The 27,997-nt window shown below is 38.2% G+C and overlaps 1 protein-coding gene across 1 annotated transcript in view; it reads left to right on the forward strand.

Annotated features, from left to right (window-relative positions):
- Window positions 1-27,997, forward strand: part of nrxn2b (neurexin 2b) — a 948,314-nt gene that overhangs the window by 281,344 nt on the left and 638,973 nt on the right. Inside the window, exon 5 of the mRNA XM_059355183.1 lies at window positions 2,812-2,829. Coding sequence (XP_059211166.1) covers window positions 2,812-2,829 — 18 coding nt within the window. The remainder of the gene's footprint in view (window positions 1-2,811; window positions 2,830-27,997) is intronic.

Consider the following 27,997-nt stretch of genomic DNA (forward strand, 5'->3'; position numbering starts at 1 on the left):
GAACCCTGTTCTTCAGGGAGAAAGTCTGCTGTTTGTTCGGTCCTCCCACCCAGAGTATGATATCTGCCATTTAAGATGTCCGCAATATGGCGGGGGAGACAGTCTAAAACATAAATATGAGTCATATTTTACTGTATGCACAAACGACTTATTGGCGTTTTTGAGTGGTGACCAGTCTGCTTCTGAAACTGTACATTTGAGTGAGCTTATGCACTTTGTATCATATGGCTTTGGGCAGAATTTTTAAACATACAGGGCCAATAAAAATTACAAACCTTTGCATTAAGTTAAAGCTCTCTTTTTTCCACAGACAATCTTGCAATGGGATCAAGCCAGTCAGTTCAAACAGGTCCATGGGCCTAAAGTGGGGTAGTCAATGGCCCTTCCCTACTTCCTTCCCCCCATTACTGCCACCTTTGTGTGGACCACACCAATCTTTGCACTCAGCATTCATTTGATCTCTCTGTCAAGTTTCCTGACAGGAACTGGGATGCTTTCACAGAGACAAAATATTTCTAAAGACAGACAAACTGATTGATTGTGGCGTCATTTGTGTTGAATAATGTGTAGAATATTGTGTTGCTGAAAGGTCATAAACCAAAAGGAAGAAAAAACTTCTCCATTTTCTTCAACCAACCATATTTCGTCAACCACCATTTTAACACACAGTCAATATTGTGTAAAAACCAGAAAAAAACAGGTGTTGCTTCTGCGCAACTAGCATAATGTTCAGCAGGTCACTAACAAGAGGGCACATGGGTCAAATACAAGTGTTTCTAAATCTTAAAATTGTGCAGCAGGTGCGAAAATCCCCCCTGTGTGTACAGCTCAACTTCCCTGAAACAAAAAAAACTTTTGCTTTACACAAGTTAATTGGATGCCCCTCCACCCTGAATTGATCTTAACACCTACTGTAAGCCGGCTTCAATACGTAACACCTGCCAACAGCTCCAATCTTTAATTAGGATTTTGACCCGACAGCAAGGATCAATACTTGAGATGAAATTATGCATCCTCATTAAAACTTTTTTTTTTCCATTTTTGAATCATTGAACATTGGAAAGTATCCAAAAGCAATATGAGCCGAGCTGTGTTACCTTTTATTAAGCAGTGTGGTGAGGTACTGGGTTGTCCTTTGAATTTCTTTATAAGTTGCTCACCTTCCGTACCTCTCTTTTTTTCTCTTTCTCAGTAATGTATCTTGAAAGTCCACCTAATCCATCATAGGCTGATGTGCCATGTCATTCTGTCAGGCCACCTCTGATGTTTGAACTATTTATATAAGGGCAGTCCATGGCCTAGAAGTTAGGAATCAGGCTTGTAACCAAAGGGTTGTCAGTTCAGATCCAAGGACTGACAGGTCTAGGACTTGACTTATCCTTGAGCAAGGCACCTACACTGTAAAAGAAAAAAATGTCTGTAGATTTTACGATGAAAAACTGCTTAACCATGACAGTAAAAGGCTGTAAAATGATAAATTATTTAAGTCAGTTTCAGTAACAATGAAACACCATAAATGTATATATCAGCCAAAAAATATATTTTTTTTATAGTTGTTTTTTTTAAATACATTACTCCACTGTAAAATACACTGGCACTATGTATGTAACAAATATATACTGTAATATATATATACACGCATCACTGTAATTTTTGCATTTATTTTTTGTAAAAAAAAATACTTTTTCTCACTGTTAAATGTACTGAACACCATATGTCTAACAAAAATATACTGTTTATTAAAGTATTTTCTTGTCATTTATATGACAAAACAGTGTTTCTTTTGATGGAAAAACTTTGTATTTATATGGTATTTATATGGCATCCCAGTGGCCCCAGTACCAGTCCTTGGTGTTCACATGGTTTAAATTGTTTGGGACATTTGTGTATTATACTTTGTCAGCTGAAGCAAACCATGTTGCCTTCAGTGTTCTAGAACCGTGTTCCTTTTTACATTGCCCTCAAGAGAGCTGCAGCACCTCACTAGTTAAAATGAACGACTTTAAAAAAGGTTAGTTCAGTTTACTGTATGAGGTTCATTGATCTGAGTCAGTAAAAAGACTCGAACTTCCCAACACTAACAGAAACGTGCTGCCCACTGCTCCTAAGCATGGTGTGTAATGATGGGTTAAAAGCAGAGGACAAATTCACTGCTCATTATTTCAGCGTGTGTGCGCAAAACTGTCTTAATCTTAATCTCATTAAAAGTTATGTAACACTATTTATGTATTGATGGCACTGAATTGTTACATTTTTTTTTTCATTATTTTCATTTTTCTTATTTTATTTGTTTTTAGTATAATTCCTTTTGGCAAGGTTGCCTTTGTTTTTTTTTCTTAATTGGATAATCTGGCGTTTTAAAAGTCATAACCGTGTGATAAATGCTGTTATGGCGAATATTTTCGAAATAGCCAGACAACCTGGTCTTTTTTTTTAATGAGTTTGAGGCCTAGGAGGAGTTATTTGCAGCGTAGAGAGAAATAGAAAGTGAATGTCAAGAAGTTAGCTGTTCCCCGAGAAGTCCTTTAATGACCTTTAAGACTTGTTTTATAAAGAAAATATGAATGCCTCGTAGTTGTTTTTCCTCCACCATCTCAATTAGCAGCTCTGTCGAGGCTTATGTGTGGAATAGCTGTCTGCTAGACATCTAATGCTAATTGCAGTCTGACTTTTCTTTCTGTTCCAGCGCTATCAAAGCTCATATTATCATATCCATCATTTGGTGAGCAGGTGCACTTAACTGACATTTTGCTTTGCTCTTTGAACTGATCCAACTTTTCTCTGTTTCTCTCCTTTTTTCTTCCTCTACAGGTGACTCATCCCAAGTCGGTAAGTCGGCTTCTTTTTTACACTTTCTGCCGCCTATGCATGTTCTTTTTTTAATGCCTCGCTGCTATAGCGACTGAAAGGTTATAGTGCGTCTCTATTAGACAGTGCTGTCCATGTGTGAACGTTCCCAAACAAACAAACAAACCACCAATTAGTTCTTTTAATTTCAGCCGGTGTACATTTTAGCAATGAAAGCTTTCTTTGAAGAAGCGAGATCTGTTGAATCTTTTTCTCTCCGCCTACCTCCCCTCTAATTTCCATTTTTTTATGCATCGGAGCTATTTGATATAGCCTCCAACATTACCTTTAATTGGTTTGTACTGTATACTGAAGGGTGGAATTTCCAAATGTTTACTGTGGAAAGAAAAAACTCCCACTCCCTACTTTGCGAGTCTCATAAACCGCATTACTTTCCAATGTAAATGCAAATTTTAAAGCGGATAAATAGCCAGTTTGGGAGCCCAGGCACAATTCTGTTTGAATAACATTGTACGGCGCCACGTTGTCATGCTGCACTGACCGCCTTATCAGGATTCAGGACTCGATGAGTTGTTCCCGTGTCATTTTCAAGTTCATGAAGTTTGTGAAAGTGACTCGTGTCGTGCAATGATTTTAGAGGGGTGGATTTCAGTAAAAAAAAAAAAAAAAAAAACCCTGCCTATATAGTTTTCATCCACCCGTTATTTGCTCATCTGCCTCAGGTGGATTTTAACGCTACACCTATCAGACTTTCAATCTGTGTGCTTGAGTGCTTCCCATGTTTGAATGGGACTTTTGGTAGCAATTCAGACATACAGTGCATATCCTCACTACTATTAACTCCCTTTTTTTTTCAGTGAGCTCTTCCATATTGCACTAAATTCAAAAAAAGACCTTCCCATTCGAGTAACGTATGAGCGGTAGATGCAGGCCGTATTCCTACTTCATCGCCCATGTTTGTGTGTACGAAGCTACTAAAGTGCTCTGGACCATTAAGGCATTTATTAAAACACGGCTTTATCTCTAAATATGCTGACACGTCACAGTACGCTTGCTTTCTATCAGAATATAATTTGGAATCAGTGGGGGTTGGAGGACATGAACGAGGATTGGGATAGCGGGATGAGAGCAGAGATGGACAGACTAATGGGACGTATCAACACCTCACACAAACAGTGAGAAAATGAGATGAGTAGAGTTTAAAACTCTCGCTTGCAGCACTTTGCAGCAGCCTGCTTTAGTGATGTGTCAGTGTTATCGTTCGCCTCCTAATAATTAGCTTTGTCTCTCTGCAGTACCTAGCATGCATTATGAAGGAGCAATCAGCACAGCAGAATGTGTTGCATGCACTGAGGAAAACATGCAGGCATTCTCACACAGTCATGACTTTTTTTTTTTTAACCAATCCCACGGTGAATATTTCCCCCCTGTGAGTTCTGTGCTGTGATAATTCAAGCATGTCTCCTGATCCTTATACGTAAATAGTTTTTTTGTGTGTGTGTGTGTGTGTGTCTAGCTTTGTCCGGCGAGTGTTTGGCCCAGAGGTCTGATGTCGTCTGAATACTAATGTGGCATTTTGTCTGTCTGCGGTAGCTTGGAAACCAGGGTGGGGGGCTGGAGTTTTGGTTAGGGACACGTTCATCCCCGAGGTGCAGCGCGGAGTGGGGACAAATACCACACCCACTCCCTACCGCCCTGCAAGAATCAAGATTCAGAGAGGCAGGAATAAAAAAACTAATTAAAATTTGATCTGGGGGGCCAGTGCAAAATGAGTTTCTTCTTCACCAAGTCCACTGGGCAAAGAATAGGGAGATAATTCAGTTTAGAGATACAAGCTGTTTCCGTGTCAGCGTGCAAATTCAACATAGTTCTGGCACGTATGCATTTTTGTGCATGCATATTTTGTCGACATCGAAAGATTGCATAGGCCTGTCATCAGCAGCTCATATTGTATTCTGTCTCTGTGCTGGGGACAGCTGTGGCCGGGGGCTATATGTTGGGTTGTGTGTTTGTACGAACCTGGTCTCACAGGAATCTGTGGAATAGCCACGGAATCACTCAAATTTCCGTGAAACTGACACGGATTTCGCTACAATGCAAGTTAATGACAGTCATATCCCTATTGGTTTATTCCAAGTCACGTGACTTTCAAGGTCCCGTCAGTTAGAACAAAAAACATGGCGGACAGTTCTCTCATTTTTAGTGAAAAAAATCAATATTTTGACTTAGTTTCTGCATAAAAATGGATTTTGATCACATTTCTAGCGAGAAATATATGTTTTATTTTCTAAATATTCACTCAGTGAATGTACATAATCACTTTGTATGTTGAAATAGCCACGGGATATGACTGTCATTAACTTGCATTGTAGCGAAATCCGTGTCAGTTTCACGGAAATTTGAGTGATTCTGTGGCTATTCCACAGATTTTGAGTTAAGCAAATCCGTGGCTATTTCACGGATTCCTGTGAGACCAGGTTGGTTTGTACGTATGGGGGATTTCTTCGAATTTGGCACAATGTTCACTTGGACTTGACTTACATTTTGGATGTCACGTTTTGGCTACAAGGCAATAATTCATATGCAACACAAATGCCTAATAGGAAATTACAGTCATGGAAAAAATTATTAGACCACCCTTAATTTATTCAATTTTTTGTTCATTTTAATGCCTGGTACAACTAAAGGTAAATTTGTTTGGACACATATAATGATAACAACAAAAATAGCTCATAAGAATTTAATTTAAGAGCTGATATCTAGAGATTTTCCATGTATTTTTTAATAATGATTTTGGTCGTTATCAGCATGTTAGGGCGCTTTCACAACCCAAGTCTGTTTGGTTAGTATGAATCAGAGGGAAAATTTATACTTTTAGTTCTTTACTAAAACTTTAGTACTACTTTAGTAGCTTTCATAGTGTAAAAATGTAAGCGGACCAAATTTTTAAAAAAAATTGCGGAGGGATGTGTACAAAGGCAGAGGACTGGAAAAATACTCAAAGTTTTATTTCATATTGGTTGAAAAGTGGGAGGTGAAATCCTTTGATTATACCGACCATAATCTGTTCTGGTGTTCCTACCAAACACATTTGGAGAGAAATGCTCAGAACAAATGTGTTGATCCTTTATTTTCGATGTGCTGCGATCAGACACCTGTATAATCAGAGAAGGTGGGCCCTCCAAGTGGACCGGTTGTTTTGGTCTGCAGCAGAATACGAAGTTGAACCGTAACTAACCGCAACAAGGATTTAACCGCACCAGGGTTCGATTGAAACGGACTAAACTTTGGGTTGTGAAAGCTCCCTTAGAGACTTCCTTATTAAGTACTAAGAGTTGCAAGTACTCTGGGAAAAATACACTCTTGGTGTGATAAGAGAGAAGGAGAAAAGGCCACTGCATGGTTGTTCTCTGAAGTGGCTTTAAGAGTGTCTCGCCTATATACCATCAAGTAAACAAAGAAACAAGAGTTGCTAAACTCATGACAAGGTGGAATCATTCAAGTGTTCATCAGCACTCAACTCTTGTTAACTGACAGCCTCACAATTTAAAACGCACAATTTAAACACAGTGAATATTGGAATAGCACATCACCAAAATCAATACATTGATTACTCGATGTAAAATATTATATTCCTACACTGCAAAAAACCCAATTTATTATGTATTTTTTAGCCTAAAACAGTGATTTAAGTTGGCAAAACTTGGAAATATAAATTATTGACATTTAGGGCAATAATGTAAGTTAGCACAACAAAGGAAGCCAGTTGTATGCTCAAAAACAAGTTTGTGAGTAGTTGTCACTTATATCTTTAAGTTGGGGTTCAAAACAAGGGACAATAGTTCTGATAACTCTTATTTCTTTGTTGTGAAATGCGTGAAAGCGGTTAAATTCGGTCATTAGCGAAAGCTAGCGGCTAACTGATGCTAGCGGCTAACTGATGCTAGCGGCTAACAGATGCTAGTGGCGCTGCTTGTTACAGCTACAAGAGTAGCCATTAGCGTATCAATGCTAACTCAAAATTGTGGTATCAACATTAGCTGGCAGAAGTTAGCAGAAGTAAGGATTAAAAGTTATTACAATGTTAAATTATAAGTTAGTACAACTTACAGTTGAGTTGACAAAAATCTGAATTCAGAGTTGAGCAAACTCAAAAACAAAACTTAAAATATTTAGTTTAATTGTCCAAGTTAAAATTTTATCTTTATTCTTATGTTTGTTGCCTTGAAATTTTGAGTTCACCCAACTTTTCTTTTTTTGCAGTGTACTCACCAAACATAGGATTGTGACCATATTTCACATTTGGTATGACACTAATCGTTGGTACTACAACCTCACTTAGTCTTCCACTGTTCCAACAAACACTCTAGTCTGTTAAATTTGCAAAATAAATTTACCAAAATCGACCAAAACTACATTGGTCCATGTTGGCTGGCTCACCTTTTTTGTTACAAAACCCAAAATAGTCCCAAACAGGCACAGAGCCATTTTACTTTAACAGTCCTGCTTGCCAACATCTTTCTCAGCTCAGCTGCCTGTTTCACCCACAGATATTGACCTCTGGTGGCAAGATAACACATAGACTGAAAAAGCAGCGTCTGTATTTTTGACGGTGCTGAAAAAATATAGGATTTCTTGATACCCTGGTATATCCCAATACCCTGATACCGCCAAAGCCTAGTACCCACCTTGGGGATGTAGTGATTGTATTGAACTTCTGTGCTGTGAGACTGAAGATGCATATCAAGCATTTTAGCATTTGTTTCTTGTTTGCAGCAAAATCCAAATTTTAAGCATCATCCTCTGTCTACATGATCATAGACAGTGGAGATATTTAGCCGAGATACATATGAATTTGTACAGACATACAGTCATCGAAAAGATTATCAGACCAATTTGTTTTCTTCAATTTCTTGTTCATTTTAATGCCTGATACAACCAAATGTACATTTGTACAACAAATAGAGCTCATAAGACTTTAATTTAAGAGCTGATATCTAGACATTTTCCATGTTTTTCATGATCATGATCAAGAAAACCATGGAAAATGTCTAGATATTAGCTGTTAAATTTAACTCTTGTGAGCTATTTGTGTTGTTATCATCATATTTGTCCAAACAAATGTACCTTTAGTTGTACCAGGCATGAAAATGAACAAGAAATTGAAGAAAACAATAGGTGGTCTAATGATTCCATGACTGGAGGTGCAAGCAGCAACTTTTTACGTTATGGTTATTTATACAGTATATTTATTTTTTAAATTATCCTGCATACACATGAGCAAATATTGATTATGGCCATATAGGTGTTCCAAATTTAACCCTCGTAATGTCCTCCAGATTATTATTGTCCTCTGGGGTCAAAAATGAACCGCCTGGTTTGGCTGTTTTTTAAAGCATAGAGTGTTAATTGTGAATCAATTCTGTGTTACACCTTTAGTGTCCACCCATTCAGTCCAACTCACTTTCACACATTTTTCCCTTCATTTTGCAGTTAAGGGTCAACAGACCTTATTAACATGAAAGTCGACCCTGTTTTTGAGTTAACCTCCAAGGACAACACAAGGGTTAAAGAAATGTCAAGTCTTGTAACGAGGGGGAACATGATACAAGAGAATATAAGGAGGAGATTCACCAGATTGTAGGATGGAGATTAGGATTATGACATTTAATACCAAAATATAAAAGTACATTTTTAGTTGATGTTCCAGAGATCAACTGTGGTATTTTTGGGTTAAGAATAAACTCTTTTTTTCCTTCAACTCTGGCTCAAGAGAAGTTCTTTGGGGGCTTGTTTTTTCACCAGAAAGTAGGAGTAAATAGAGGCTGAAAGTTGCGAGTCCACACACCGTTTTGGATGGAAAACAGTTTTGTTTTTCCTTTAGTGAAAGTGTGTATAAATCAATAAGTACTATTGTTATATTGACTGTGCAAAAGTCATATTTTGCAGGGATTTACAACCAGCGTTTGCGGCTTCATATTTGTCCAGTGAGTTTTATTGGTCTAAACATAACGCAGTGGTGAGCTGCAGTTTCTTTAAAATTGGATCGGCTGTGTGATATATAGCTAAATCTCCCTCATATCACCTCCCTGAGGTTTTGTCAAAACGTAATAAATGCAGTTTAAATCCACATTAGTGAGAATGTCACATCCAGCTCTGCACCAGTCAAACAATTTGACAATCGGCGTTGCAAAATATATCATCGCTGGAAGTTAATATTGCTGTTTTTCTTGACAGTCAAGTTTTTCTATTCACTGCCAGGCTCATGAGGCAGGTAGTGGCAGAGATAATTGTTGTCCCTTAAATGTAGAGGCAGGCAGCCACACTACAAACACAGATCCTTATCCTATTGCTGAATTTCATTCTGACTCCAAAAAATGGCACTGGCAGAGGCAGAGACATCTTTCTGTGCACATCTCTCTGTCTGTCTGTCTCTCTCAAGCCTTGTTCTCCTCAGCTCAGATGATTAGCATCTCTCTTTCTCTTTTTTCTCGCTCCCTCCCTTGAATGCCAACCCCGGGCTAGTCAGAGCCAGCAGAAGCCTCTCTTCAAGCTGATGCTGCGACGGGATTGGCCCGCTCACCACACATGGTACCGTGGATGCTCAGTGAACCGCACATCCACAATTAGGGATGAGAAAATGAGGGATTCAGGCTCTGTGTTGGGTGGAGGGTGGCACTTAGCAGAACACATTGTTTTTCTCCACACTCCCCGTCGACAACAGCCAGACAAACCGCGATAAAACGTGTCAATACCTGGAGCTATTTTTAATGAAGTTGTAGTTCTTTTCATGAACCTCCCAAAGTCTAGCATTGTGTATTTATTCACAGTTGGGGAATTCACTATGTAAAGTTGCTTTATTCTCACTAATACAGGCACGAAGGAACAGCCCCACTGTGGACACTGAAACGCTTCGTAACTGTCCTAATTTATGAATTCCTTTCATCACCTTGATCATTAAAATGCTGCACACTGAGGCAATGTTCCGTTTGATAGCGGCGACCTGGCTACTTAATCGAAGTCTTAAACATCAGAAACCGAGACAATAAAAACACTCTGTTTTCCCTGGAAATGCAACCAGTACTTAAGTGATTTCCCCCCGCATGGTGATAAACAGCAAGGCCTCCAAAGAGCACAACAAAATGGCCGATCCACAATAGAACTCCTGCGCCCCTGGCCACATTTACATACTAGAGGAGGGCGGTAATGAGATAGCTACCTGAGATAATTGCTACTCAAGGCGTCCGGCTCTCATCCCCTACCACAGGGAACCAGTTTAACTCACTCCAATTAAACGGCCACTCATTTGCTTCATTTGAGGCACCATTTATGCCATTTTATGCTCCACTGTGTCTTGACATGACTGTGTCTTAAACAGCAGAAACTTGGATTCGGGGCTGTGGAAAGACACATGGTTATATAGATTGGAAAATGGTGACAGACATGGGGAAGTAATAATAATTTGTGTCCCTATTAGTCTCTTTAAACAGGCTCATTTCCCCGTGGCATTGATATGCATCTCACATTCCGACTAGATACTGATTAGCTGGATTACATATGCAAATGATTGGAAAATGTCTCTTTCCCTTATCAGAATGTTCCACTTGTAGTATGTGCATTCTTTTAAAACGGTCAGCGGACAACTTGTCTTGCTTGTTCCCTACCCACGACTTTGCTGACAGGCTGCTTTTCACAAGGATGTTATTTTTGATCCTGCTTCTTTCTTTTAGATTTATATGTTTTTGTTGTTGGTGGATCAGGAATATATATAATATATATGATTTAATCCAATCCAATCCAATCCCCCTTTATTTGTATCGCACATTTAAACAACACAAACGTCTCCAAAGTGCTGTACATAAAATTAACAATAAAACAAACAATTCCATATACCAATCAGCAATAAATAATAAGTGTATAAATCTAAAATGCCATAAATAAAACAATACAATCACACAGATAAACATAGTAAAAATAAAATAATGTCCCCGGCAACCACTGTCATCTCATTTAGCCACTTGTTAGCAACTCTCTTGCTTTGTGGCAAACACACCTTTCTGATGCTTATGTGTTTTGTTCAGCAGGATAATATTCACAAATTAACACCACTTTTTTGGGAAAAGAACTACAACATCATTAAAAATCGCTCCAGGTATTGACACGTTTTATCGGGGTTTGTCTGGCTGTTGTCGACGGGGAGTGTGGAGAAAAACAATGTGTTCTGCTAAGTGCCACCCTCCACCCAACACAGAGCCTGAATCCCTTATTTTCTCATCCCTTATTGTGGATGTGCGGTTCACTGAGCATCCACGGTACCATGTGTGGTGAGTGGGCCAATCCCGTCGCAGCATCAGCTTGAAGAGAGGCTTCTGCTGGCTCTTGTAGATTTATTTTAGTGTTAAAGAAAAGATTATATCTTTATATGTTCATAAACAGCGAGTCAGTTGGGCTGTGGTCTTTGTTGTTATTGTAACTATTTGTTTCGTGGCTGGAGCTGCTTTATTATGGTGATCAATGACATTTAGATATTCAGCTGTGAAAACGGCCAGGAGTCAGGCCAGATGCTAAGTGGATCATAAATCGCATGTTTGTATATAAAACCATAATAAGTTGTGTCTCTTTTTTCAATGTGACTGTGGTATGGCTTAGAAATAACATCATTAACACTAATGACATAAATCCTGATTGGTAAAATGTTAATGTTGCTGACAGTGACTCTAACTGCTCTGCTGACTTTTTTTTTTTGGAGGCTAGAATCTCTGACACGGCAATCACTCAAACCTACTGCTGTTATATTTTATCCTTGTCTTGTCTCTAACGAATAAATTAAAGTGTAATATCTTGACTGCTGAGAAATTGCGTTGGATTGTTATAAATGATGGCGTGCCGATAGTGTGTGAGCTTAGTGTATTCAGCTGAGCGCTGAGAGACTACACACTCCGAATAAGAGATGGAGAGCGCTGCTAGATCTACATTGGTTCCAGCGTGTGAAGATTAACGGCGTCCGCTTCTATTAGCCTCAGAGTAATTGTTAAGACAGCGATGAACAGTCCATAGCTCTAATCCTCAAATCAAAGAGAAGTTGCACAGACCACCAACACTCAGGTTTGATTTCTTTCACTCATAAAAAAAAAACTTAATCTTTCCATCTTGTTCAGAGATCACAGCGAAGGAGACTTACTTGGTGTTTTTACTAATTAGCCAGACTTTCATGTCAGGTTCTTGAAAGACTTTGTCACTAACGACAGAGCGGTGAAAGTAATGCAAGAGATACTGGAGATTCTTTAACTTGCAGTAGGGTGTGACCAATGATGCAGGAAGTATTCAGGTGCCTTAGTTAAGTAAAACTACTATTGCCACATTGTAAAACTACTCCACTACAAGTAAAAGTCATGCATCCAAAGCCCTACTTACTTACTAAAAGTACAAAAGTATCAGCATCAAAGTATAAAAAGTAGCCTTTATGCAGAATGGCCACGCTCAGATTGTTTTACAGGTGCATCTCAATAAATTAGAATATGATGGAAAAGTCCATTTCCAGTAGTTCAAGTCAAATAGCTCCAACCAAGTAATGAGTGCATATAAATGGACATACAGTCTTTTGTAATATTACATTTTTTTAAGACTGAATTTTAGGTCTTTAGGTCATTAAATGTAAGCCATAATCATAACAATTCGAAGAAATTAAATAAATTAAGACATGAAATATTTCATTCTGTGTGTAATGGGTCGATACAATGTGTTATTTCCACTTTTTGAATTGAATTGCTAATATAAATAAACTTTTCTATGATATTCTAATTTATTGAGATGCACCTTTATACATTGCAAATACATGATCGGATTATTATCATTGATGCATTTATGTAAGCAGCGTTTCAATGTTGTCAATGTTATTTGAAAAAAAGAGACATCTTTAACGTTACTCCACAGCTTCTTCATTGGCGACGGCCATGTTCATCTAGATGCCCACTTCCTGTTAGTTACACAATAAGATCATATATTTCCGCCAGATACTTAGACTCTTATACTGGCCTTTATATTTGACCACCTGAATAGTAATACAACTAGTAAGCAAATAAAACATGTTAACAGTCAAGGTAGGGTAAATTGTAACTATTTAATCTACTGTCATGTGATTTAATTTATAAAAATGCTAAATAATTTTAATCTGATTACATGTTTTTTTTTCCATGTGAAATCTCGACCTGAAAGTAACTGTCAACTAATTCACGGGAGTAAAAGTACAATATTTGCCTTGAAAATGTAGCGGAGTATAAGTAGAAAGTTACATGTGTGGAAAGTACCTCAAAATTGTCCTGTCAAAAATGTCAATATAGGTCGCGTGTATAGACAGTGACAAACGAACCATATTTACGAATTTCACCGTTCGCTGTAATGCGGTTGCTGCCGCCTTGCTGATGTAGTAGTGATTGATAGCCAAGCGAAGTTTAAAGGGGCGGATTGCGGCAGTTAGTTGGAGGTTGGGCTGGGGGATGGATGAAACAAGCAATGGACTTTCAACCGAGAGAGCAGGGTTTGCATCCTGTGTGAAAACAAAAGTAACTTAACTTAAATTACGTTGTTTAACGTAACTTACATTTTTTACGTAACTTACATTTTTTAAGTAACTTACGACAGTCACATGAACCTTGTAACTACCTCATTTCCAGCATTTACGTACGTTAATTTACTGTTTAAACTGTCTTTTATAACACTTTACCAGGAGCTTTTTGCCCTAAACCTAAGGTCAGTGGTTAAACAACATAATTCTTATTTTACAACCACGGGCCGTACATGTGTGCAATTTTTAGAACGTGCCGTTATAGCTTGAGCCAGCCCACACCGCGATGCGTACACATGTGCCCTGAAACGCGAGCCGCGATACGTTCCTATGTGTCAAAATGTGTAGTACTGACACACAACCTCTTCTGCCGTTTCTGTTGGAGAACTTGTTGTTCTGTTCCACGACTGCATGTGACATATTGTACAGTGTGAGGAAAACCTGCATCTCCTGAGAAGGAGTTTAGGAGTGGGAATACAAAGGCAGATTGCAGGTGTGGAGGTGAAAAAATAGTATACAGAGATGAAAGGTTGCGGGAGAACAAAGCATGCCGAAGAGAGTTGTTTTTGTTTTTTTGCGCACATGCAGCGTGCACACACTCCTGCAAGACACAGTGAGGGAGCGAGATGATCAAAACTGCATATAATTTATCCTTCTGTCTCGACCTAACCTTGCAGCTAATCCCCCATGTTTAAGTTATGCATAATGTACGTTCATATTTCCTCCTTCGGCACCGATTCATCCAATGTCCTTTGGCGTTTTGGTGGAGCCCAAGGCTGAACTTCATTACAATGCTCTGCAGGCTCATTGCAGATCTATTAGGTTGATTTGACTGTGTGAGGGGGTAGAGAAAGATCTGGCATGTGAGAGAATGATGGGGGTGTGGGGTGGTGGTGGAGTAATGTGGTTATATTATGGGAGCAGCAGGGGTGTTTGCTAAGTATAGGGCCAGGCCGCTGCTGTAGATGGGCCTCTGTGCCTCTGTAGCTTAGAGGGAACGTTCATTAACAGCCACAGCTTATTACCAACAGCTGGTGCTGGGTGCTGCCCAGGGCCGATCACATACATTAACACACACCATCACACACATACACATCTGTACACTTTCACTGTTGACTACTTTTTCATGTATGTGATGCTGTGGAAGCACACTGCAAACAGGAGATAAGAACAGTCACCACACGAGGACAGATTTGCATACTTTTTATTCGGAGACACTTTATTTGCTGTGGCCTGGATTCTGCCAGTGTCCACTATTAGTTCTTTGATATTGGCGGCTATTGCTGCACATGCTAATTACACAGCTCTAAGGGTGCTCTGATCAAGATTTTTTCAGCCAGCCACAGGGTTTTTTGCCTTCTATTTATCATGTGGCGTTATGTATTTATTGGAAATATTATGAGCCAAGTGTAAATCTTCCTCGGGCCTCCCTCGTGCATGTATAATTAATTCCATTGTGCTGGAGATGAACAGAAAAACAGGGAATGACTAATGAGGAAATATCATAAACCAATAAAATGAAACAATTATTTGTCCTGAGATAATTATCATGTGTAAATAAAAAGTTAACAAATTAGGCTGACTGTAGGTTAATTGTTACAACCTAGTGGTGCCCACATTAACTATAATTTAAACGATTATAATAATAAGTTCCTAGATCCAATCTGACTTTCTTCACTAAAATTAGATGCCACCATGGTAGATATAACTGCCTGCAAGAGTACATTTATCATGTTTTAATTGGAGAAAACTTGAAGTGCCACCCAGGGTATCTTCCAGTGGAGAAAACATGATTAACTGCTCTCTAGGGTGCCCTTGATTGGAAAAAAACAGGATGAAATGCCCCCAAGAGTTCCCATCATGGGTAGAAAATGTGACTAAGTTCCCTTTTGGGTCCCCTTAAATGACAAAAACATAATAATGTGCCCTTAAATGAATACAATGTGATGCAGTGCCATATTACCGATGAATCCTAGGAAACATTCTGTGCTGTCCCTATTTATTTTTTTGCCCCTGCCCCTCAGAAATCCTGAGTCCACCACTGTGCACCCTTACATAGGTCTTCTTCCTTTTATTATACTGTCTCTTCTGTTTATTCTTTTAGATCCTACAATTAATTGCAAAGAGAAATGAAGTTAAAAACATTCAATGTTTTATGATATCTATTATCTGAATAAACCCAAAGCATAAAAACAGAATAAAAAGTAATAAAAACGGAATAAAATGTAACATAAACTTTTTATAAACATATACTTAAAGTAGCAAAAGTAAAATAACTTCAAATTTCAGAACAATAAATAACATATATTTGCATTTTTTTAAATGACCGAATATCACTTTTTAGTTGCAGCTGGTATATGTGGACCTATAACTTAATCTATAATAATGAAAAATAATAATGTATTAGTGGATTTGGATATGGGATGTGGTTCCTCAAATTGTCACCTTTCATTATAGCTCAGAATGATGACTGTAGGTTGAAGGGTTCAAAATGTATTATCACATTTTGTCATCCGAGGTATATCACCACGGTTACCAAGGGTGCTTTTGTAGTCTCCATAAATTAATAATAGTAATTATTATTATTATTATTATTATTATTATAAAAACCTGTGTAAAATGTCATTATTTGAGATACCTCCATCAAATTTGAACTGGGAATAATATTTTCTACTTTTATGTCCCAGCTATAATGATCTGCAGGCCTGTATTTACCCAAAGTATTCAGGCAGATAATAAAAAAACATATTTTTCAGTGACTTACAACTTCCATCACTCAATACCAGTAGTTTTTACAATGATTCTGACCTTGGGGAATAAACTACAGAGTGTGTTACCTTTCAAATGTCACCAAAAGCACATATACACAAAGTAAGTTGAAAGCTGTTATTTTATAGTTTGGAGTAAATGTCTTTCATATGTTTCTTTTAGGCAATTTAAGGTGAATTTGCAGGAATAAGGGGGTTTATTTATATTTTGTATCTGATTTGTAACTAAAGGTATTAAATAAATGTACTGGAGCAGATAGGCCTATAAAGTAGCAGATATGGATATACTCAAAAAATATAAAAGTACTTGAGTAAATGTACTGACATTCCACCACTGAAAACCCTGCAGTGCTTCTTTGTAGACAAGTGAATCACCTCGCTTGGCGTCCATGTCCTCACACCAACTCTGACCGTCTAAACCTCAATCTTGATTTCTCTTTCACTCACACACACACACCGCACACAGAGAAGCACTCGTGCGTGTGTGTCAAGGTCGTGACAGTGCGACTATGTGTCTGAAGAGGTGATGGCAGACAGAGTCAGCAGCAAAACGTCCACTCCTGCAGAGGCTAATCGACTGTGCACACACCTGTGAACTCTCACAGCAGCACTGCGCGGGGATACGTGTGCGTCTGGCATTTCATTTTCACATTCGGCTTCATGTCAATGTATTAATTGAGTTTTGTGATAATATTGTGACTCAAGTGTTAATGAGTGAAATGGAAAGAAAAGTGAGATAAATGAAACTGTGACAGGAGAGGCAGGGAGTTGTGACAGGCCACTTTTCAGTAAGGTTACACAATGCATGTTTATGAAGCACAACAGTGACTTTGTGTAGTTCGGTCAGACACCTTACCTTGTATAGGACTGTAGTGATATATAGCTCAGGCTCAAGCTACAGTAGCTCCAAAGATGGATGGTTATTAATATTAATGAAATGTGTAAACCTGCAGGCTTATTTTAAGAATTGGTAAATATTTACATATTCTTCTTCCTGGAACACTTAAAGTATGCATTGGATACAAGAAGTTTTGCACTGTTGAACCGCTGAAAACTCTTTTACATTTTACTCACCATGGCCTTGTATTCCACTGCAATATATAAGTCCTGCAGCTCTATGGAACCAGCATAATCATGGATAGAAGGGGGAACAACTCAAACATGTCTATTGTGCAGTAAAACACAGTAATAATGAAAAGAATCATGAAAAAAAGAAGACTGAATTTCTCTGATATTTTTTTAATAGGAATGAAATAGAATACACTATACACTTTAGCAAGTTCCCACAAGGGTCATGAATATTGGGGGGAAAATGATTCACATGCTCTAAATATTTAACTGTTTACACTTTTACAACCTCTCCTGTCCTCTCCTCTCTGATCTGTGTAAATAGCATGCAATTCTGTCCGATTTTTTAGTGAATATTTGTCATGTGACCGTTCATCTCAGCAGAATCAATCATGGCTTCACAGTGGCACGGAGGAACACAGAATTTAATATTTTTAACAGGATCTAGTTATTCCAAACGGTTCATAAAGAGTGTATTTTTGGCGATCTTTTATAGAGGGGTTCAAAGAGTTAATTCATATAGATAGATGAGAAATAAATGAGGATGATTTGCATTTTTAAATATGTTCGCCATTAAGATCCTCCTAATTATTAATATATATACAAACTGTTGTCCGATTTTTAGACGTCACAGAGAAAATAACTCAGTTAATGGGCCTCATGCATGAATAATTTCATATTATTTTCACTTTATCTTTCTTTGTAATGTCTAATTTATGTGGATTTTCAAACTCAAAGTCACTTCAAATAATGAAATATTCATTGAAAACTGCACGACTCCTACAAACAAGTCCACAGCACATGTAGGAATTCTCTTTGTGCCAAAGAGAAAATTAAAATTCACAAGAAAATTGGTGTATGTGTCAAGTCGTTCGAGCCACTTAAGACCACATCTGTTTGTGTGAGTGGTTCTTGCATGAGGCCCATTGTTCTCATGTTTGACTATCACACAGCTGACAATCACCAAAGCTGTAACTTACATGTACTGAATTACTCACATTGGCAAATATACATCACACACTGTGTCTGTGTGTCATCATCGGCATCTCAATCTTCATCAAATGTCAAAAAGGTAATCAATAATGGAATACAGTGAAAGAGACTCATATAGAATAATTTAATGCTTCACAACAAGAGACAAGAAACATGCAGAGATAAGATCATGAAATGGAAAGCACTAAAATAAAATAATGAAAACGATATTTATAAATGCATGATAAATGCATGATAGATGGTGGTCGAGGCTGACAGTTTAATAAGCCTGCATGTTTTCAGACAATTTTATAAATGAATGATGTATATTGCATTGCATGTATTCACTCACTTTGACTGTCTATTGAATAGGTCTTTTCAGCTGATAAGTAGGGAGAGTAGGAGCTTGCTCCACTTGCTGGTAGGCCAGTAGGTTGTTATCAGACCATTGAACGGGCAGCTATATTATCATGTCGTGTTGAGTGGTGCCTCTACTGGGTGTAGTCATGACAAACCACGTCAACAAGGCAGAGTGATGTGTAAGATTTAAGGGGAGAGCAAGGAAATGGAGTATAAATCAAAAAAAAGTTGCTCTTATGGCGGCCAGGAACCCAGGACTTTCAATCTGGGAGACAGAGATTCGTGATTTATGTCTAAAACCAAACATTTAATTTGAAGAAACGTGACTTAATTTCAGTGTTTCAGGTTTTTACCTAACCAACGTCACTTTGTCACTTCTGGTATTACCATCATCCTCGTAACTACTTTGATTTTGGCAGTTACGTGCAGTTTTTTTAATTTTTTAAGTACGTTTTATGACGTCTTCTCAAGAACTTTTTAGCCCAATCTTAAATTGAACAAACCGGCAACCTTATTCGGCATGGAATTGAAAGTGAAAGGTAACAAAACAGAGAATGGCCTTTGAATGGGCAAGACAAGCTATTGTCCCTATTAGATGAGCTGATAAGGATCTGCTAGCCTACCATCAGGTAGAGCAGGCCCCCACTCGTCCATAGAAAATTCTGTTTTCCTTTTATTATCAGCTATTTTACTGCACACGTTTTGATTATACATTCATCTTCTATTAATGCCATTTTATGGTAGGGGCACATCTCATCCCAAGTGACACCAAACAAGTCCACAGTAGCTGATTTTGAGTCTGGCAGTGGTATTAACTGGGCTGAAGTGATTTAAGCAGATGTCTGCGAAAGTATTGAGTTTATAAAGCACTGGACTCTGCACTCTGATTCTACTGTCGATACTTGTGTCGATGACGCGAGGGTGTGTTTCTTTGTGTTAACTTAAAGAATAACACATGGAAGCAGATAGTTCATACATCATTATGACAGATGCTGAGCTCCTGGCACATTTAGCGGCTTTACAAACACACTTATCTTTTTTATCTTGCATAAGCTGAGCGCTAAAACTGATATCAGATCATAAATTGCCAAAGCAGGGATCTGATCTGACCTGTGCTAATGTAAAAATCTGATTCTGTACTTTTTCTACCGCACAGACAGAAAGGCATAGATTATTTCTGTCATTTGAGGGGAAAATAAGGTGAAAATATGAAGGCTGGATTCTAGAGACACACACATAAATTGCATTCATGGAAGAAGGATTAAAAGATAGAGATCAGTGGCTCTAGGTGTAGCATTTACAATTTAAAGTGTATCATTACTCAAATAAGTAATACCTATATGATTGAAGTCACCAAATCAGGATATAACCTCTAATTATGTAAGATTCTGTAAGAAATTGTTGATCATAGACAGACACTGTAAAATTGCCATTATCATCACATTTTTTCTTTTTCGACAGCCCTTTAACAGATCAGTTGTGACAGATTCTTGTATCAGAAAAGTTGCTATATATAAGCTTAAAAATATTTCAAATTCTATGTATCTCATTTAAATCTTGTCAATAAAACCCCATATATATTAAATTCTGTGTTTGTCAGCCAACTGGAAAATCATGAATGAGTCGCTGAGATGAAGAGTGATGTGACATTCAGTGAAAATCAGACATTTATTTTTTTTAAATCAGACATTATTGCAGGCTGTTTACACGGATGAGAGTGGTTGTAAGTAGAGGTCATACAAATGTAAATAGTTCAATATGTGGAGCCTTGTTTTTTTTCCAATATTGGTAACATATTTAGGCACTTAGACAATGTTGTGTGCAAAGATTTATTCCAATTTCTGAGAAATAAATTAAACTAATGCTCTTTTAAAACAATTATTAATGGCATTATAACTGTGTTATACTACACAGAAGACATTTTTAAAATTATCTTTCTCCAGCTATGATTGTGCTTTTTCCATAGAGGTGCAGGACTTACTTATTTCAGTATAAAACAAAGCCTGAGAAAGTAAAATGTTACAGGAGCAACAAAAGGGTTAATCATTTTCCATCAATAGCCTATACTTAGGGTGTTTGTGTGGGTATGAATTAAGTTCAGGTGTTTTATTTTTTATTCACCCTCTTTTCCTGTGTGATCTCACCTTTACATTACATGATAACAACTTGGTTATGCAATTTCCCACAGTGTTCAAAGGTAACAGACTGGTCGCACCTCAAAAACATCAATATAAGGTGTTTGTACATGTAGAGAAATATGACTCACATTTGCATTGTAGACTGTCCTTAGGCGGATACTGGCGGATATCACACTCGGGGCGGTAATGAGGGGAGCTGGATGAGTCGAACAAATGGTGGACTTTTACAGGGAACGGGGCTTTGTGTCCAGTGTGAAAACAAAAATATTTTTTATGTTACTTCTATGACTAACAGTTTATGAATTCTGTATTTTTTCATGTAACTTCTGTGGCTCACGGTTTGTGAATAATGGTTTTTACGTAACTTACATTTTTTTACCGTAACTTAGGTTTTTACACAACGCACTTTTTTTAACGTAACTTACATTTTTACGTAACTTACATTATTACGTAACTTTCGTTTTTACATAACCAACGTTTTTTTGCATAACTTTCGTGGCTCACATCACCTTTGTAACTACTTCATTTTGGACATTTACTTATTTATATTGTATATTATTGTTTTTATTGTTATGACTAACAGTTTATGAATTCTGTATTTTTTCATGTAACTTCTGTGGCTCACGGTTTGTGAATAATGGTTTTTACGTAACTTAAATTTTTTTACCGTAACTTAGGTTTTTACACAACGCACTTTTTTAAATGTAACTTACATTTTTACGTAACTTACATTATTACGTAACTTTTGTTTTTACATAACCAACGTTTTTTTGCATAACTTTCGTGGCTCACGTCACCTTTGTAACTACTTCATTTTGGACATTTAATTATTTATATTGTATATTATTGTTTTATTGTTTAAATGCCTAACCAGGAAGTTTTTTGTGCTAATCCTAGGTCAGTTTTGTAGCCTAAATTCACAACTGCAGCCTTTTATACAACCGTAAAACATATGTGTGCTATTTTCAGAACATTCCGCGGTACCGTGAGCCGCGAAACTTTCATTTTGATTTGTAGTAATGGGTCGTATTAACAAACTATCATTATTTCTATCTATTCTGTCGTTTAGGTGTGAGATCTTGCTGAAGGTAGAAATAGGCTAACACAGCCCTTTTTCCTTGACCTCCCTTACCTCCACCATCTCCCCCGTGAGGCCCCCGGGGCCCGTGGACCTTAACATGCGGCAGCCACTGTGTATCTGTTAGTGATAACTGCTCTGTGGTTTTAAGGCCACGGTCAGCAGCAGCCCACAGTCGGCCTGATCGATAGGGAACCCAATCGGGGGGAATGAGTCCCATGAATCAATCTGTCTGGATATAAACCAAACACACACACACACACACACACACACACACACACACACACTGATGCAGTATGCATCCTGCCATATGTAAGACAAATGATTCGTGGACAGACTATGGACGCCCCCTACCACCAGCATCACCACCACTATACAGGCACACGCACACATACATCAAGGTAATGTGTTTATTCCAGATTAGAGCTCACACTCTCTCAATTTAGTAGCTATAGAGGAACAGTTAGCAATGTTTCACATTACGTTAAAGCTTTTAATGAGCTGTGCACGTCTGTATATGTTCTGTCATGCTACACAAACAGGTTTTCAGTGTTTTGTGACAGCTGGTGGTTCCACTGCTTCGAATTTCATTATACACATTAGTGCAGCTTTTTCTTAGTGGTACATCTTTTCATTTGGGCTAAACATGAACATGAAATGTATTGCTTATGCCATCATGGCTATAACTAAAATAAATGAATGTAGCTTTTCCATTGCAGTGTGTTTGATGACTTGTTAATCCATACATTAGAGCTCATCCAGTCCATTGAAAAAGCATTATGATACTGCTGTTTTCTGTTTTTTATGTAACCAGTTAAGAATTCTATATTCAGTATGCATTCGAGAATGATTATGATGTTTTTTTCTCACTTCAACTAGAGCATTTGGACAACTATAATTCAAAAAGCTTAGAGACTGGCTGTACAGTACTTAAAAAGTGTAGAAAGTGCAACTTTAATAACTGCTCTATCACCTCATATGATAAGACACAGTAGGTTTTAAAATAAAGCTGTATTCCACCATCTCAGCAGCCAGGTTCATGTTATATCCCATCTCATAAACCAGCAAAAAAGAACTCCACAGCCACCAGTACAAGGGCCAGGAGCCTAGTTGGTCGTGTGGCGGAGGCTGCTGCATCATTGCTCTGCTGTTTTATGGTGGACTAGCTAGCGTTTGATGGGACCCTGGTTTCCTGGCTTGTGGTCTCACACAATGTATGAATGTTTGCTGGATGGATGTTTGGATGTCAGTGGCTGGCACAGGATTTCATGACCGCTCCTCCCTTTTATATATATTTTTCTCTATCAGTGAAGTATTCAGTGAATGGTCTGCAGTCGACAGTTAGACCGGAACAAGTATCTAAAGTGACACACCAGCTTTTGGGGGAGACAGGGAAAAGACATGCATGCAATAAATAATGGACAAACTGGGTTGAGGCCTGGAGCTGGTGCTTACATTGACACCATTAACTTGGTTGTTTTAAAACACACACACACACACACACACACACACATATATATATATATATATATATATATATAAATATATATATATATATATATATAAATATATATATATATATATGTATATAGATTGTTATCCCACATAAATACACAAGCACACAAACATAAGCCATTACATGAGATGATGCTAATGACCACAGACTGAGAAACAGGAGGACAAGAGGACCACCCATTTTGAATATTATCAGACTAATAGGCCATTATCAGTTGTTATCATGACCATTATAGTGCTACAGACAGGGGAAACTGTAGGTGCATATGCAATGTTATGAAACAATCAGAGAAGGGCTGAGGGACTTGGGCAAAATCTGAACTTTTGGCAATATGACCATTTGCAATGATCAGAACATCAGAACAGTTGGTAGACAGTCACCTTCTCGATCCCAGACTGTGGCAGCCTACATGTCGAAGTATCCTTGGGGAAGATACTGAACCCCAAATTGCTCCGGATGCTGCGTTCATCTGTGTGAATGAATTCCCGATGGTGGCAGGTGGCACCATTTAGGGTAGCCTCGGCCACCAGTGTATGAATGTGTGGGTGCGAATGGTTGAATGAGTGCGACCACTAAAAGCACTTTAACACTACAAAGACCAAAGACTAGAAAAGCTATTTAAGTGCAGTCCATTTACCATTTACCAAATTACATAAATATTGCCATAATACAGTTCGGCCACCTATATTTTGAAAAATCATGATGGAAATGATATAGTCAAAAAACAGACACAAAAGCATCAGATCACTTTACCCATCAAAGGCAATAAAACTATGTTGGTTAGGTTTACAAAAGGATCATGGCTTGAGTTGAAGTAATAACATAACACAAGTACATTCCAAAACTTAAATAATGCAGCATGCAATCTTGAGACTCAAAAATCACATACTGCACCTTTAATGTACTAACTACTCTAATTGAACTAGTTCCACCAGATGGACTGCACTTGTATAGCACTTTTCTAGTCTTCGCAACCACTTTACACTACAGACAACACTCATTCACCCATTCACACACACATTCATACACTGGCTGCTTACCCTACATGGTGCCACCTGCCACCATCAGGAATTCATTCACACACTAATGAACGCACCAGTGGTTCAGTATCTGCCCAAGGATACTTCAACATGTAGTGTTACAGCCCGGGATCCAACCACAACCTTCCGATCAGCAACCGATCTACCAACTTAGCCACAGCTGCCTCTTGTATTCATATTGGTGATTAATCTTGGGAATCGATAACAACCTTCTGAACCTACCAGTAGGTGTAGCGGGCCCCTTCTTACTCACATCCATGAGGCTGATAACCAATGATAATGGCCAATTAATATTATTCAAAGCGGTTAGGATGACAAACAGTTAGGGGGTCAGGAGGCGTTGTTTAATTGGTAGAGTTGACACAGACCCAAAGAACAATTGTTATTAGCAGAAATAAATTATATAATTGCATCCCCGTCTACTTCAGCTTTTCCTCAGCAGTCTGGTGGTGTTGCTGTGGTGTAAAGCATCCAGTGAGCTGGTACTTGGAGGTGATGAATGGGGGCCGGTGGACCCAGAGTGTTATCAGTGCTACTAAGGCCTGCAAACTAGGAGAACACAGGGTTTGCTCTGGGGTAGGACACAGCCAGGCTATGAGGCTAAGGTTGATATATCGCTGCACAGTCACAATAGGATTCATGTTGTAAGGGCCTCGGCGAACATTGTGGGAACAAGAGGGCCAATAGCTGTGAGAGTGTGTGTTTATGGAGAGAGGGAGAGACTATGTAATTTATGTTGCTCCATGTGTGTGTGATCTAAGAGTCCTCGTACAATTTGATATGAATCACTCACAAAATTTTGTGTACTTCATTGAGTGTAGTGCGAGGTGAAGTATATTCCACTCTGCAGCAGAGATGATTGAGTTTTTACTAGAACGGCTGTGCGTACGTGTTTGTGTGTGCGTGATTGATAGATTCGGGCTTGTTAAAAAAAGGCATGCGGCTGTGAAACGACCGGCCAATTAAATTCAATCTGTTCCAGAGGACAGATGACATCATAAAAGTGCGTCATCCTCTCAGTGCCTACACAATGCCCACACACACACTCATAGGTATATATACACATGATACGACAGCAAGATATCTCCGAGTTTCCATACAATGACATTTGCTCGCTATGCTGAAAATGTGTACTTGGCAGAAACAGTCATCATCATTCACCTAACAGTTAGTCTGCCTATGCATGTGGAATATAATACCCTACAGAGCAGAATCAAACAACAATTTTAGTTTTAGACATGAAACTGTAAGAAAGCATAGATTATCAGATAGGAGGGAAACTATAAATGAAAAGAATAAAATGCATTTAGCCTGCATTTGAGTTGCTCGCTATTATGTAGTACTATTTTTCATATATTGTTTCATCATCTGTCTTCCATTTCCTCTCATTTAACTGTGAAGCTTACATTCAGTTGTCTGGGTGGTAATTAAGTTTGAGGAGACAGCAGTTACGCAACACTTTTTCTCTTTTCAGCCACGTTGTGTCCCTCCTCCGTTTTCTCCAAGGCTGTTGTGTCACAGCAGATAAAGTGGGCCATACTTAAAAAGAAAAATGTCAGTTTTTCAAAATCTACAGAGCCTGGGAGGTGTCATGGAGCAAAAAAAATAAAATAAAAACACTAATTCCTGCTCTTGAGTTAATAGTTTCTGTTGTTGATTTAATAAACTGTGCATATGGATTCATTCTCTCAATTTAATATTGTACTTGGCTTGACACGAAAGCTTTCAAGCTCCGTCTCTCACCGCCCAAACAAAGCCACAAAGCCGCTCTTTAATTAAAAAATATACATTAGCTGTGAAGGTTCAACGCTGCCTCCGCACACAGGAAAACGTCTGAACGTACATTCCGTCTCCGAAATTGGTCTGTAAACGTTACAAAGACACAATTTGTGTGGCACAGCATATTCAACATGACATATTTACAGTAAATTACATCAACTTTATCTTATTTTTTTAACTCGATCTCTGAAGTGGAAAGTGGGGGATCACACTGCAAGCAAAGGCAGCAGTTAACTCCCAACTAGAATGGCATCAGACAATTGAATGGGCATTATCAGTAGTAAAAATATGGGCCAGTAGGGGTCTGCTTCACCTGCTGGTAGGCCAGGAGGTTGTTATCAGTCAATTGAATGGGCAGCAACATTAGCATGGGTTGATTAGCAGCACTCTTTACCGGTGTAGTAATCATGAAAGACAGCAAGATGGAAGTGATGTTACGGACTGTGAATGTGAAGTGGGAAACAAGGGGGAAAAAATAATATTTAGGGTGGGATGGGGGTGAGGTGGATGGGTCAAACAAACCAGGACTTTCACACAGCAGACCAGGGTTCGTGCCCCATGTCAAAACAAAAGTCAACAATGTTATTTACAGTAACATGAGCTAACTTCCTTGCATCAAGTTTTATACATGAACTATGTACTGAGGAAATAAATCAAGTGAGAAGTAGGGTAATTTTCTCATAGACCTCTATACATTTCTTTTGCTTCATTTTTTTACCCAGTTGGCCCCGTCTGGCCATTAAAAAGGATGTAGGTCTAAGACACTTTCACATTGTTCTCTTTTATACAGTCTATGTGTTTTCTATGCATATTTGTCTGCATTGGTAAATTGTTTCTTATTAAAGATTTTATTTAAAAAATTACTATCCACTTCAAACCATTTTCAACTAATGTCTGGCTCCCACTGCCCAGTGTACTGTAGTTTACACTCATCCATGTCCTCTTGGAATGAACACACTTCTGGTGCTCATGTTGTCCTCATAACACCTTAACTTCCTGCATTTACGTGCATTTATCTGACTTTTTATACTATCTTTTATAACACCTAACCAGGATGTTTTTTGCCCTAACCTTATTTATCAGAAGTGGTTTTGTGGCGTAGTCATAGGTAGACCACAGCCTTTTACCCAAACATAATTACTTTGTTTTCAATGAACATCCATTGAATGGGCTAATAACAACCTTCTCAGCCTGCCAGCAGGTGGAACAGGCCCTTATTTGCCTCTGATAACACACACTCAATCATCTGATAACATTTAAAATGGGTGTACTTAAATTATATAACCATTGAATATTATAATTGTGTTTGTTTGGGTGCCAAAAGAGTCAGAGACACTCAGAGAGTCTGTATGATGCTAAAAACAATATTTTATCAAGACCATGTATTAAGAAATCAGTGCACACTGATTATTTAAGTGAGAGCACTAATGAGTAATTTGAGGACACAGATTACTGTTTTTTTCTCCAAAACACTTGTTGTGGTGTTTGTCTTTTTTAGACAGTTTTTATTTTATATATGTATTATTTTAATATGTATTATGTGTTGGTAGCCTGCCACACTGCAGTATCCAGTTTGAGAAAGTGAGAATATTTAATATCCAATCTTTGCCACCCAGCATGGGTTAAACTTTATTTCATAATCATCGATTCAGGTGCAGGATTTACTATTTTTATCAACCGCCAGAGCAAAGTCACAGCAAAGGTGTGGAGTTTGAGTTAGCATCCATGCAATCTGCCCCTCCATTTCTTTCACACTTAGATTCATTCAGAATGATTTACAAGCAATGTGGTCACACATAAAGGGATAGATTGTATTTTCTAAATGACAGAAGTTGAAGCAGAAATGCAATTACAGTACAAATACATGGTTGCCAGCCCCGTAATTTACACAGTGATCATCTCACAA

This window comes from Centropristis striata, chromosome 17 (assembly GCF_030273125.1).
Source record: "Centropristis striata isolate RG_2023a ecotype Rhode Island chromosome 17, C.striata_1.0, whole genome shotgun sequence".
Lineage (NCBI taxonomy): Eukaryota > Metazoa > Chordata > Actinopteri > Perciformes > Serranidae > Centropristis > Centropristis striata.